Below are 12,740 nucleotides of genomic sequence, written 5' to 3'. Positions count from 1 at the left end.
AGTAAATCATTTTTAAAAACAAAGAATATAAAGAAAGGGATAGTATTTTTTAAAAAGCGACCTTGAGCACAATCGTGCCATGTTCTGGTTTCTCAATGTTTTGACTAGAATCTGACTTTCTTTCATGCCTTGGCTTTCCTGCTGGTTAAATGTGCATTGCATAATTAAAATGGAGCCTCCATAGGGAGCTAGCGCAGTTGGGGGATATTTCACTGATGTGATTGCTCATGCTTTAGGAGTGAGTATTCCTCAGTCCTCTGTCTCTCATTATCAAACAGCAATTAACTAAAACATATCAGCTCATTAATTGCACTTACTCCTACATATTTCTGTGCCATCCCTTTCTTGCTTTATTTTCCTTCTTCACACTTATAACTAAAATACTGTATTCTAATTGAATTTTGAATATTTTATATGTGTTCCTTTCTTCTAAAAGATGGGAAAGCAGAGATTCTGTTTTGTTCACTCTTATATCACCAGACCTAGAACATATTTGGCTTTAATAAGTATTTGTTGAGTCAAATGAAATATAGACAAATCCTACAAATATCTACCATTCTGAGAAACAAAAGGAATTTAGACACATCAAAAAAAAAAATCCAGACATCATGGAATCCTTAGGTCTTAACTGTGCAGCTGAAATATGTTACCTTGAGAAACACTGAGGAACAGAAGGCCATTTGGAGCATTAAGATTCTGATGCGATTTTGTTCTTGCTTTGCCATAGATTAGCTGTTGACTCTGACTGAGCCAGTCATTGAATCCATCTGGGCCACAGTCTATTTATTTCTGAAAATGACAGGGCTGACTCTTGATTAATTATGAGACTCTTGATTAATTATGAGATATATCCTAATAAGTTTATAATTAATGATAGTTAAAACTATACATTTGCAAATTACTTATGTTTAAGGTACACTAGAGCAGCTTCCAGCCTATCTAAATAATAACATCGTTTTCACTTCTGTTTAAGTAGCCTATCTTGAGTGGAATAGAAACAGATGAAGTCATTTTTATTTACAGAAATTGCACTAAAATATAAGTTACACCTATGACCACCATCTATCATGTGTATCAAAGTGGAAAAATCAAACTCAGTGCCACTCAATAATACTTTCAGTTATCTTTCCTTTTCCCCTCTTCCCCCAGAAAATTTGGAACAGTCAAACTGGACAATTCAAGCAAACGTGGATTATTTTCCCTTTGATGTATAATTTATTATTTGATTAGGTTCTATTTTCTTCACTTTTCATGGTGCTTTGCCTCACTGTGGAGCATTGGCCCTTATATTCTATTCTATCACAATCACCATAAAGACTCTAGAAACATTAACATGAACAGTGGCAGGGGGATTGCCTGAGGGAGTGAGGGGTGCTGGGTGGGGGGAGGCAAAGGGGTAAAGTCAGAACTGTAATAGCATCATCAATAAAATATAATAAAAAAAAGAAGTATATGTAAGCATGTGACATTCTTTACTCTATATTTTTGAGTACAAATTATTGGAACTGCTAAATACAAAACAGAATTATATTTAAAAAGGCCTGCATAATTTACATTCTGCAAATTCTTTTCAGAAAAATGTAAGTTAAATGAGCACCCTATTTATGTATATATTTTACATTAGAAAACTAATACAAATTAGTTTTCTCTTAAAGAAATGACCACTTAATTTTACAAAAGATTAAGAAATATTAATCATTTCCATTGAAATCAGAATCATCTAACATGATATCTAACATATTATATCTAACATATAATACGCTTGACTTGCTTAGTTAATTGAGCAAATCCTCAGTGTTTACCATTATCAGGTATGTTTCTAGGCACAGGAAATGCTGGGCTGGCAAACATAAGTAAAATTCTGCTTTCATTATTTTTGACATGCAAAAGAGTAAATGTGTGTATGTGTAGACAGATCATAAAATATAACCAATTAAATAATGAAGATAATTATGGATTGTGGTAAGTGCCATGTTTAAAAGAGGAGCTTTTGAGCTCCACTCCCAGTAGTCTTTCTAATCCAACTCACCCTCACTCTCTGCTCAATCTCTAAATAAATACTGAACAAATATTTTTTAAATTTGGTTTTAGAAGAGTCTCTAATTATCAGCCTTCACAGAGTTTCCACAGAGGCCTGTGCAATAATTGACAGAATCAAGAAGAGAACTCAAATTAATTCTACAGCTCATGTTCTTTCCATCTTGGTTCCAGTGAGACTGGGATCCCCCCTACCAGTGCAGACTGGGTTCTCACCTGATGACTCCCAACTTTTTTTTCATGTAAAAGATAGATTTGATAACTCTTACCACCAAGGGATGCCATGAGATTCTACATCTCACGGGGATGCCATGGAATTTCACTGTTATGCCCTCCTCGTAAAGAGGCCACACCTAGAACTCTAGAGTTACCTGAAGGGTCATATCACTAACTACACTGCATTGCTTATTTTACTGAAGAAGGAATATATTTGTACTCCTGTGAAATATAATATATACTCACTGTGAACCTAATATCACTAGTAAAGCCATAGATAAGATCATTGAAGAGTTTTCAAGCTGGAAATTACAAGTCTTCTCCGGAATAAAAATCTACTTCTTCCTAATAGAATATAACATCAAAATTAAGGTGTTATTGACCTGTTTTTCAGACTGGGAAGATCTGCAGGTAGGCAACTCTAAGCACAGAGTTTAAACCACATATTCTTTTTTAGCTTAAGGGCTCCAGAAAATAGAAGCCAAATTTGTCCCATTTAACTCTATCCCTAGACCAGGTTGGAAGTAAGTACTTAGTATCCTAGCCTCACAAGGTGGCATTTACAGTGTACTCATACAGCAGGTGGTTTAATTGGTCTTTTCTCATTTAGAAATGTTCACATTTATCTGCTTGTCTTGTTATCAATCTGTTTGAGAGGAAATTATACATGGTGACAGACAACAAATTACTTTGCCTTAGTGATAAATAACCAGAGGGAGAAGTGAAATTTTAACCTTAATTTAAGAGAAACACAATAAACTTCTGGGACAAAAATACTGCATAAGCTTAAGGCCTTACATTAATACATACCAAAGACCTTGTTTTACTGTCTTAATAAAACACTGTAGAAACAGCATTTATTAGTTAGAGTAGAGAAAAAAAGAATTGGTCATTTATGGGTATTATCCAAATGTGTAACTTTGACTGACCTTAGCTGATTGATGGATATTATCTATATTATTTCAGACACACATATTCATTGCATATTTATTTGATATAGCATAGTTTTTAAAAAGATTTTACTATGATTCTATTTGAGGAGAAAGATAGCACTGTGGTTAAGAGAGGTCTAGATCTGGCATCAAACCCATGTAGGTCAAGACTATGTGGTCCCATCATTTACTACATATGTAACTACCTATATAACTGGCTCCATCACTTACTGAGCAAATAACCTATGACCTTAAGTCTCTGTAAAATGTGAGTATAATAATGCTTTCTTGCAGGAGTTTGATGATGGTTAAGTCAATTAACATGCAGAGATCCAAAAGGTATTTAAAACAAGGATTCATTAAATCATAGCTATTATTATTACTAATGAAGTCTTGGTTCAGTAATGTCCGTGTTTAAGTTTTTAATCCCCCATCCATACAGTGGGACTAATGATACTTAACTTCACCAGATTCCAGAGGAAGTAAAATGAGTTGATGTTGGTAAAGTTCTTAATATACATAATTGATTATCAATTTACAGGGTGGGGCACAAGTAGGTTTACAGTTGTTCATATAGCAAGTAATATAATAATCAATAAATAATAATGCAAGAATAAACTATGTTTTGCGTACTCACAACTCTAAACCTACTTTTGCCCCACCCTGTATGTTAGCTGTTATTATTATTATTATTAGTAGTAGTAGTATTACTAATTTATGTTCTTTACAAGAGTAAATAAATTTTAGCTGAGAGACTAAATACATGAAAATGACTCTTCTTTTTAATCATGCTCTTTTAGCCACACTATATTAAGATTTCTATTTTTAGTGAGTGCCAGTTTTACTAAGTGACCTCTAGGAAGAGAAAATGGCTAGGATACATAGACATGAGGAGGAAGATTTTCTTTTTCATTTTTATGTTGAGACAGGGAAGGGTCCCATGGAGACTTCATAGTTGATTTGTTTCCTCTATTTAAGCTCTTTCTTTTGTTTTTGCTCTTGTGCTTTTGCCAGTGATAGGCATCATGTGGAAGGAACATTGTTTTTTGGATTCCTCTGTCTTTTTGACCTGTGTCTTGGTCTTTCCTACAGTCACTCTGGTTTTAATAAAATCTGTTTTCCTGCAATTCATTTTCTTTACATGTAGGATTCAGTAAAGAAAACTGATAGATGTGACTTCTCTATTTCTAAATAAAATTGTTGCGAAGCCACTTGCAATATTCCAAACTGAACTTTGAGATCTTTAGAGTCCCAAGCATATTAAATCTATAATATATATGGATTACATAGTGGGAAGGGATACTTTCTGAAACACTTTAATTTGCTCTCTCTTTTTTAATGTTTCTGTATATTTACACTCTATATGCAATTTAGAAAACTTATTTGCCAGGGGTTCTGCATTAGGGGCTGAGAGAGAGTGGGCTGTGGTGCTAATCAAAAGAGCAAAAATATAAATGGAATGAAGTAAGGTGAGAAGGAAGAAAGGAGGAAAAGAAGGAAGGAAGGAAGGAAGGAAGGAAGGAAGGAAGGAAGGAAGGAAGGAAGGAAGGAAGGAAGGACCTGTATCCTGGGCTTGGGAATCTACACCAAAGGATCTCAAGTGTGATTCCAAGGAAAAACTTACCCTAGATGCCTGGAGACAAGGTTCTTTTCTAGCTGATGAGTAACTGTAACAGTTAACAAGCTGGAAGTCCACTGCTTTCAATAAAACATGATGAGTGAACCTGGCTGAGGCAGACCTCAGGTCGTTGTTACCAGAGAACATAGATAAGAGCCATGAAATGATATGAAATCACTGGGAGCCAGGTGAATGATCAGGTGTCCTGAGAGAGGCGGATCTGCTTTACCTTTCTGCACATAGTCCAGTGCATCTGGTTACAGAACATGGGGAGGGAGGAGAATGCTTCAAAACCACACACTTTTAGAAATTTTGTAGAACTCTGCACCACCCGACAAAGTGAAATGAATCCAAATATTCAGACTTCAAACTACTCAATTTCTTTTGAAATATATACTTAGACATTGACTTCCTTTTAGGTTTCTATAAAAACTGTCTCTGAGTTAAAAGAGTAAGTAAGATGGTACCTAAAGAACAGACTGAGTCCCAGAAATAGGGGTTTGATTCTCACATGAGCTTGGCCTCATCTTAGTAAGCAGAGGCTGCAATTTGCTCCACATGAACCTTCCTCCTCCCATGATGTTTCAGAGACAGCTGGCTCAAGGAAGCCGATGGTCACCAGAGGTGCTTAGCTGAATGAGACAGGGCAAAGGGGTTAATGCAGCAGTTGGCCAAAGCTGTTCCTTGTTCTCCATGGGCAACTGAAAATGAGAATTGGGAAGACTGGGAAAACGAGCAACTTGATGATGAAATTTAAGTGAAGATCAAAAGAGCTTAGGCTTTTGTAAGTCTATGAAATCTTCACTTGAGACTTCAAATTCCTGTTTTATTCTTCCTTTGACATTCTCTAATTTAAGAGAATGCTTTTATTTTTTTCGTCATTCAAAAAGCATTGAACAGATCACCTCACTTTTTACCATTTGGGGCAGGTGTAAGTTCATAAAACATTTTTGCCTGTCCTCTTCAAATTTATTCCCCAGAGTTGAAGTGATTTCTTAAAGATCAAAACTGTCCTCTATCCACCGTTGCTTAACACCTGTCAGTGATTTCTCATCACACTTAAAATAAAGTCTTCACTGCTGTCATTGCCTTAGGAGGCCCTACAGATTGTGGTTTGGCTTATTTGTTGTTCCCATCACAGGCCTTAGGTTTGGTCCTCAGTTTTCATGAGTTCTTGCCTTCCTCGTGATATTTGTTTTCATTTTTTCCTCTGCCTGAGCTGCCCTTCTCCAGCCAGTGGCATTTCTACCTCTCCCTCCAATGTCAGATCTCTGTTCAAATGTTACCTTCTCTGATTTACCTTTCTGACCAACCTGTCTAAAGCAACCCCTCTCAATACCTTATCCTCCTCTTTGTAGAACGCATCTAGCTGTAACTATATATGTGTGTATATATATTACATATTAATATATAAAATGTTATAGTAATATAATCATGTCATATTACATATATTATATAATATATGGTACATACACAATTCATTCATAGGTATTATTCATCATCATGTACATACATATAATATATAATATACATTTAATATATTATATGTCATACACATATACTGTATGATGTATATAGGAATGTGTGATATATAGTATGTATTATGATAAATATATTTATTTTTCAATATGTAAATTCCTGTATATTTGTTTTTCAGTTTTCTTTTTTTTAATTTTATTTTATTTTAATTGTTGTTCATATACAGTTTTCTGCCTTTGAATCCCATCTCAGCCCACCCCCCAGCCATCCCCACCTCTCTCTCATTTCCACCCTCCGCCTAATTTTTGTCCATGTGTTTTTTATACTTGTTTCTGTAAATCCTTTCCCTTTCCCCCTGAAATTCTCTCCCCTCTCCTCTCTGGTCACTGTCAGTCTGTTCTCTATTTCAGTATCTTTGGTTGTATTTTGCTTGTTTGTTTGTTTTGTTGTTTAGGTTCCTGTTAAAGGTGAGATCATATGGTATTTGTCTTTCACCACTTGGCTTATTTCACTTAACATAATGCTCTCCGGATCCATCCATGCTGTCACAAACGGTAGGAGCTCCTTCTTTCTTTCTGCTGCATAGAATTCCATTGTGTGAATGTACCATAATTTTTTTATCCATTTATTTACTGATGGGCACCTAGGTTGCTTCCAACACTCGGCTATTGTAAATTGTGCTGCTATGAACATGGGGGTGCATAGGTTCTTTTGGATTGGTGTTTCAGGGTTCTCAGGATATAATTCTAGCAGTGGATTTGATGGGTCAAAAGGCAGATCCATTTTTAGTTTTACACCTCACTAAAATGTAAGTTGTATTAAGACAATAACCATGTGTGTGATATTGTCCTTCAAAACTGAAATAATCCCTGATAGAGTATACTTAGTAAAAATGTGTGAAGTGGGTGAATGAACTTCAGCTTCTATGCTGTACTCACAAAATATTAGTAATGTGGCAAACAACACAGGATGGTCTGTAGGATAACCATTTATAAGAGACGTGGTCAACTTTCTGAGAAGGGTGTTGTTTGCCTATGAAAAAGGAGGAAGAAATACAGCAAATGTGTATAATTATGTATAGTGATAGCTAACTACTGGCCAGGCAGTCATGACCACTTTATATACATTTGTTCACTTAACTGTATTAATGCAAGGAATAAAATGGGCTCTTCAGATGGCAATCTTAGCTGCCAAGCAAAAAGCAGTTTTTTCTTGGATGGACTCTTAAGTTGTGGGTCATAATCCTTTTATACAACTGCAGCTGTGCACTTCCTTCGGGATTAGTATTTTCTCTTCCTAGATAGGAAAAGAATGCCAGAGACGATAACATGAAAGGAGCGAATGTGTTACAAGGAGCAGATTTATTTTGGAAGGCATCAAGGCATGACTTTTGTTTTGTCCTTTCAACTATTTAGTGTTTATTTTTTTCTTAAAAAACACAATACCATACTAGCTTTAGGTGTACACCCCAGTGACCATATGTTGTATAACTTACTAAGTGATCATCCTGACAAACCCTGCACCCATCCAACACCACAGACAGCCAGTAGGACACTATGGAGCACTCCCCATGCTGCATTCCACATCCCCATGACCATCCACAGCAATCCACTTCTCAATCTTCTCACCTCTTTCACCCATCCCCCAAACCACCACACACACGCACCCAGCAACCATCAAAATGTTCCCTGCATTCACGAGTCAGTTTCTGTTCCATCCATTCACTTATTTTGATTTTCAGATTTAGTTGTTGATAGATATGTATTTTTTGTCATTTAATTGTTTCTTTTTAAAAATCTTTTTTCTTCTTCCTCTTCTTCAAAAAAGCTTTAACATTTATTGTAATACTGGTTTGGTGGTGATAAACTCCTTTAGCTTTTTCTTGTCTGGGAAGCTCTTTATTTGTGCTTCAATTTTAAATGATAGCTTTGCTGGGTAGAGTAACCTCGGTAGTAGATCTTTACTTTTCATCACTTTGAATATTTCTTGCCATTCCCTTCTGGCTTGCAATGTTTCTGTTAAATGATCAGGTGACAGTCTTAAGGGAGCTCCCTTGTAGATAACTAACTGTCTTTCTCTTGTGGCTTTTAAGATTCTCTCTTTGTCTTTAACCTTTTTCCACTTTAATTATGCTGTTTCTTGGTGTGGGCCTCTTGGGTTCATCTTGTTTGGGATTCTCTGCATTTCCTGGACTTGTATGTCTATTTCCTTCACCAAGTTATGGGAGTTTTTTGTCATTTTTCAAATAAGTTTTTAATATCTAGCTCTCTGTCACTCTCTCCTGCTGACACCCCATGATGCAAACGTTGGTATGCTTAAAGTTGTCCCAGAGGCTTCTTACACTATCCTCATTTTGGGGGGATTCAATTTGCTGCTCTGACTGGGTGTATTTTGCTTTCCTATATTTCAAATTGCTGTTTTGATTCTTGGCTTCATCTACTCTACTCTTCATCCCCCATAAATTATTCTTTGTTTCACTTAGTGTATCATTTATTTCTGACTGATCATTTTTTATTGTTTTCATGTCCTTTATTACGTTGTTGAAATTCTAAGTACATGTAGTCTTTTTTAAAGTTCATTCAGCACCCTTATAACCAGTGTTTTGAACTGTGCATCTAGTAGATTATTTGTCTCCATTTTGTTTCTTTTTCTGGAGTTTTGTTCTGTCTCCCTGTCTGGATAGCATGGCCTAATCAAGTAGGTGTCCTGTAGGGTCCAATGGAACAGCCTCACCTATCGCCCAAGCTGGATACTCAAAGTACACCCACAGTGTGGGCTGTGTATACCCTCCTCTTGTAGTTGGGCCTTGATTATTGTCAGCACATTAGTGGTAGGGGTTTACCCAGGCAGATCACATGTAAGGACTGGCTATGGCCACTCACCATTGACCTCCAAACACTGTGGACAATCAGCCATGTCAGGGCCTACACCACAGAGCAGGACTTACCTCAGCAGGGCTCTGGTGCCCACTGAGTCTTCCCCTTGAGTGTTTCACTTATGGAGGTGATTGGGTGGTACTTTGATATGATCTGAAGCTGTGCACTGGGCACACTGGCTCTGCGGCATCCCAGAAGGTACAGGCCAAGGTCAGCTGCCACCTGTGTTCTGCCCAGGACCACTGGGCATGAGCTACAGAGTGATGTGCTGATGGCTTCTACTTGTGCTGGGCTTGGAGGTAATCATGTGGGGCCAGTCTGAAAACCAAGACCAACTGCTGCTAGTGTCAGGTCTGGGGCCACTTAATGAGAGGTATGGGGAATACTAAGGCCAGATTCTTCTTGTTTGAGAAATTTTAAGAAATGTGAAGCATGAGCCAAGACAAGCCATTAGTATGGGAAAGCCACTAGAAACAGCTTGGGTGGGCCCACAAGTTGGGAGGGATAAGGCCTCAGGGAATCACTCGGGCAAGGCAATCAGTGTGAGCCAGGTTCGTGGAGACTGAGATACCCATCTGCCAGCTCACTGGGGTGGGGTCTCAGAAAAGGAATGATGGCATCTGCCAGCAATTTTATCTGGCAGAAAGTTATCGTACCTCCAGCTCTCGCCCTGATGCCAGATAATTATGTTCCTCCCTGTATATCCCTGGCTCCTTTTAAGCTTCTGCTTCAGTGCTGGAACTCAGAGGGAGTGAGTCTGAGTAATTCCATGTGGGCTGTTTAAGTAGAACTGCCTCGGACACTAGAAATCCTCTGTCTCTCTCAGCCACAATCCTGCTGATTTTTATAGCCAGAAGTTATGAGGATTTTTCTTCCCGGCATTGAAACTCTGTGCTGGGAACCTTGGTATGGGGCTGTGTCCCCTCTCTCCTCCGGGGGGGAACCTCTCCAACCAAGAAATCCCTTCTGATTTTTGTCTACCACACACAACTCACTCTGCATCTTCAGCTAGATTTCAGGTGGATCTAAATAATAGTTTTCTGTAGGTTACTTGTAATTTTGTTGTGGTTGTAGGAGGATTTGAGTACCACATCTAACTACACTGTCATCATGACTGGAAGTCCTCAACTCCTTAATTTTCTTTCTAACAGGTCAGTTTGGCTCATCGGTGGCTTCATATTTTCTCTTCATGAGATGGATGTATGGAGTAAACATGGTTCTCTTTGTCCTGACATTTAGCCTCATTATGTTGCCAGAGGTAAGACTCTGACTTCCCGTCTATAAAACATGCTGCAACATGTTTCTTATGCAATCATGCTCTTAGCAAACCTCTTTTTTCTTTAAGAATATAATTTTCGACTGGTTATAGCCACCCTTAGAGTTTTAGTATTTGTGGCAAAATTAAACTTCAAAATGGTGCCCCTGGACCAAAAGTCCTAATCCTTGCTCCCAGAGGTTTGTGAACCTCCTAAAGTCATGCAAAATGTAAAATGTCATGTGTCTGTTTATGTGCACATTATTATGTGGAAAGGCTCGTGGCTCCTGTCAGATTCCCAAGGTGGTCCCTGTTCTCAAATTTTCATTGCCCAAGAGGAAGGCTCTGACATCAGGTGAGTCATAATTGTTTTGCCAAGTTCGCTTTGAAAGAAATGTGTCTTAATGCAACTCATAGCATCCAGCTTTCCTGTAGTGAAAAAAACACAAAGAGAGCCATTTCTTTCTAGATATAAAGTAGGATAACACAGACACACACACATGCAATGGGGTGTCTGACGTGGGGACAATCAGCTAAAGCTGAGAAACAAGAGTGAGGTCGGAACCCTCACCCATGTGAAGTTAAATGTCTCAGAGCTCTTTGGATGCTTACCCCACAAAAATTGAGTTAGGCTTTATTTAACCTGAAAAGGGTCTTTTTAGGTACTGGTATTTCAAAATCAGTCTGATCTGTGCAACATTGAAAACAGCCAGAGTTGGTGTTGTAAGTTTATATGTCCATGGTCTTAAAGCAGGGCCCGCCTCTGTATCCAGCCACTTATCAGCATAATGACATTGACAGTGCCTTACATTCATAATGAGTTTTTTGCTTGTTAGAAGTGCAAAACATTTTCATTTCCTTTGACTTAGTGGTCCTCACAACAAATTTATGAGACAGACTCTAAAAGAGTTTTTGTTCCCTCATTTAAAAAAAAAATTTAAAAATTGAGTCTATAATGCTTATTGGATTTAGCTAGCATCCCAGAGTGAATTTATTTTGGATTTTGCACCCTAGTCCACTAGTTTTATAAGTTGTGAGATAATTCCGGGGCTTCTACAGCTATCTGGCTGGTAGAAGACAGCGGACGCAGATCAGATCTCCAAAGTAAAAACTTTCAGGTGACACAGCAGAATGTGTGTATTTTATCTATTTCAAATTAAACCTGGCTTTATTTTTGCTCATCTCTCTAAGGAAACTTGAAACCTCACCACTGGCTACTATGGCGCTCCTTAGTGTCAGACTCAGGGTACGGATCCAGGGAGATTTATCAGCAGCGTTTACTGTTTCCCTCGTCCGGTGCTGCCTCCGTGTGGAGGAAATGAAAGGTTGTAGCTAATTCATTCCAACTACATGAAATTGCAGAATTCCTACCAGCATGTAGTGGAAGGAGCTAATGTGTGTCCAATTGGATTAGATGCTGAGGAGCATCCTGTTTTCTGGGCAGTGATTACCAACTCCAGCAAAAGAGCAGAAGAGGATGGGCACCTCTTGTGTTAACTTTATAGGACCTCAGAGGCCAGGGCTGGTCATGTCCTGCTCACAAGGCTCCTTTTTCAGATACCAGCAGCCCCACTCAGTGTTCTTGTGGTGCATATGCCTTTCTGCCCCCCAGTTCCTGTGTCCCTGGGCAAATCCTAATGTTTTGGTCCTCTGTGGCTCCTGGCTGTGGGGTGAGACAGAGCAGGTGGGCCTCAGCCTCTGTTCTACTCAGTCCCAGGAAGGCCGAGGGGCTGAAGGACTGCCATTAAAGCGGAGCAGCTCATGTGGAAGGAGGGATTAGGGGCTGATTTCTAGCCATTGCCAGTCAGGCTTTGCACCCAGATCTCTATCCACATTCATTCTCTACCCCCAGCCCAGGGGAAGGGAAGTTTTCATCTCATAAAAGAAGCAACATCTGCTTGGCAAGCCATGTGTGCACCCTGGGTGCTTCTCCCAGTTCTCAGCGAGGCTCCTCATAAGATACTATTCTTGCCCTTTTACCGACTGGCTCCACACCTAGCAACTTCCCTTCTAATATGACAACACAAGATCAGGGTAGTAAACCTGAATTAGTGGTGAGGCAAGTATCATGATCAGGGCGCAGTCAGTCTCCTTGTCGTCATCCACAAATTCTGCAAGTGATTCTTTTGAGAGTTCCCTTCCTTGACATGAAGGAGAGATTCTTCTTCCACCCCAATCCCATATGAAGATGTGGGGGGTATGACTTTCTAGAACACTGGAGTCCCCAAAGGCCACTCTGTCCTTTCCAGACCTCTCCTAAATGAGACCAGTTTGAAGGTGTTGGTGGGTAGCCTTCTGGGCAATGTGGTTGGCCCAGCTGCCGGTGG

General features: G+C 38.8%; 1 protein-coding gene across 1 annotated transcript in view; it reads left to right on the top strand.

Moving 5' to 3' along the window:
* Nucleotides 1-12,740, top strand: part of TMC1 (transmembrane channel like 1) — a 119,689-nt gene that overhangs the window by 54,172 nt on the left and 52,777 nt on the right. The window contains exon 7 of the mRNA XM_053656415.1: nt 10,310-10,416. Within this exon, the coding sequence (XP_053512390.1) occupies nt 10,310-10,416 (107 nt within the window). The remainder of the gene's footprint in view (nt 1-10,309; nt 10,417-12,740) is intronic.

This window comes from Artibeus jamaicensis, unplaced genomic scaffold, assembly GCF_021234435.1.
Source record: "Artibeus jamaicensis isolate MK-2021 breed Jamaican fruit bat unplaced genomic scaffold, CSHL_Jam_final scaffold_1964, whole genome shotgun sequence".
Classification (NCBI taxonomy): domain Eukaryota; kingdom Metazoa; phylum Chordata; class Mammalia; order Chiroptera; family Phyllostomidae; genus Artibeus; species Artibeus jamaicensis.
The sequence above is the reverse complement of the archived record's forward strand: the minus strand, read 5'-3'. Positions and strand labels throughout refer to the sequence as shown.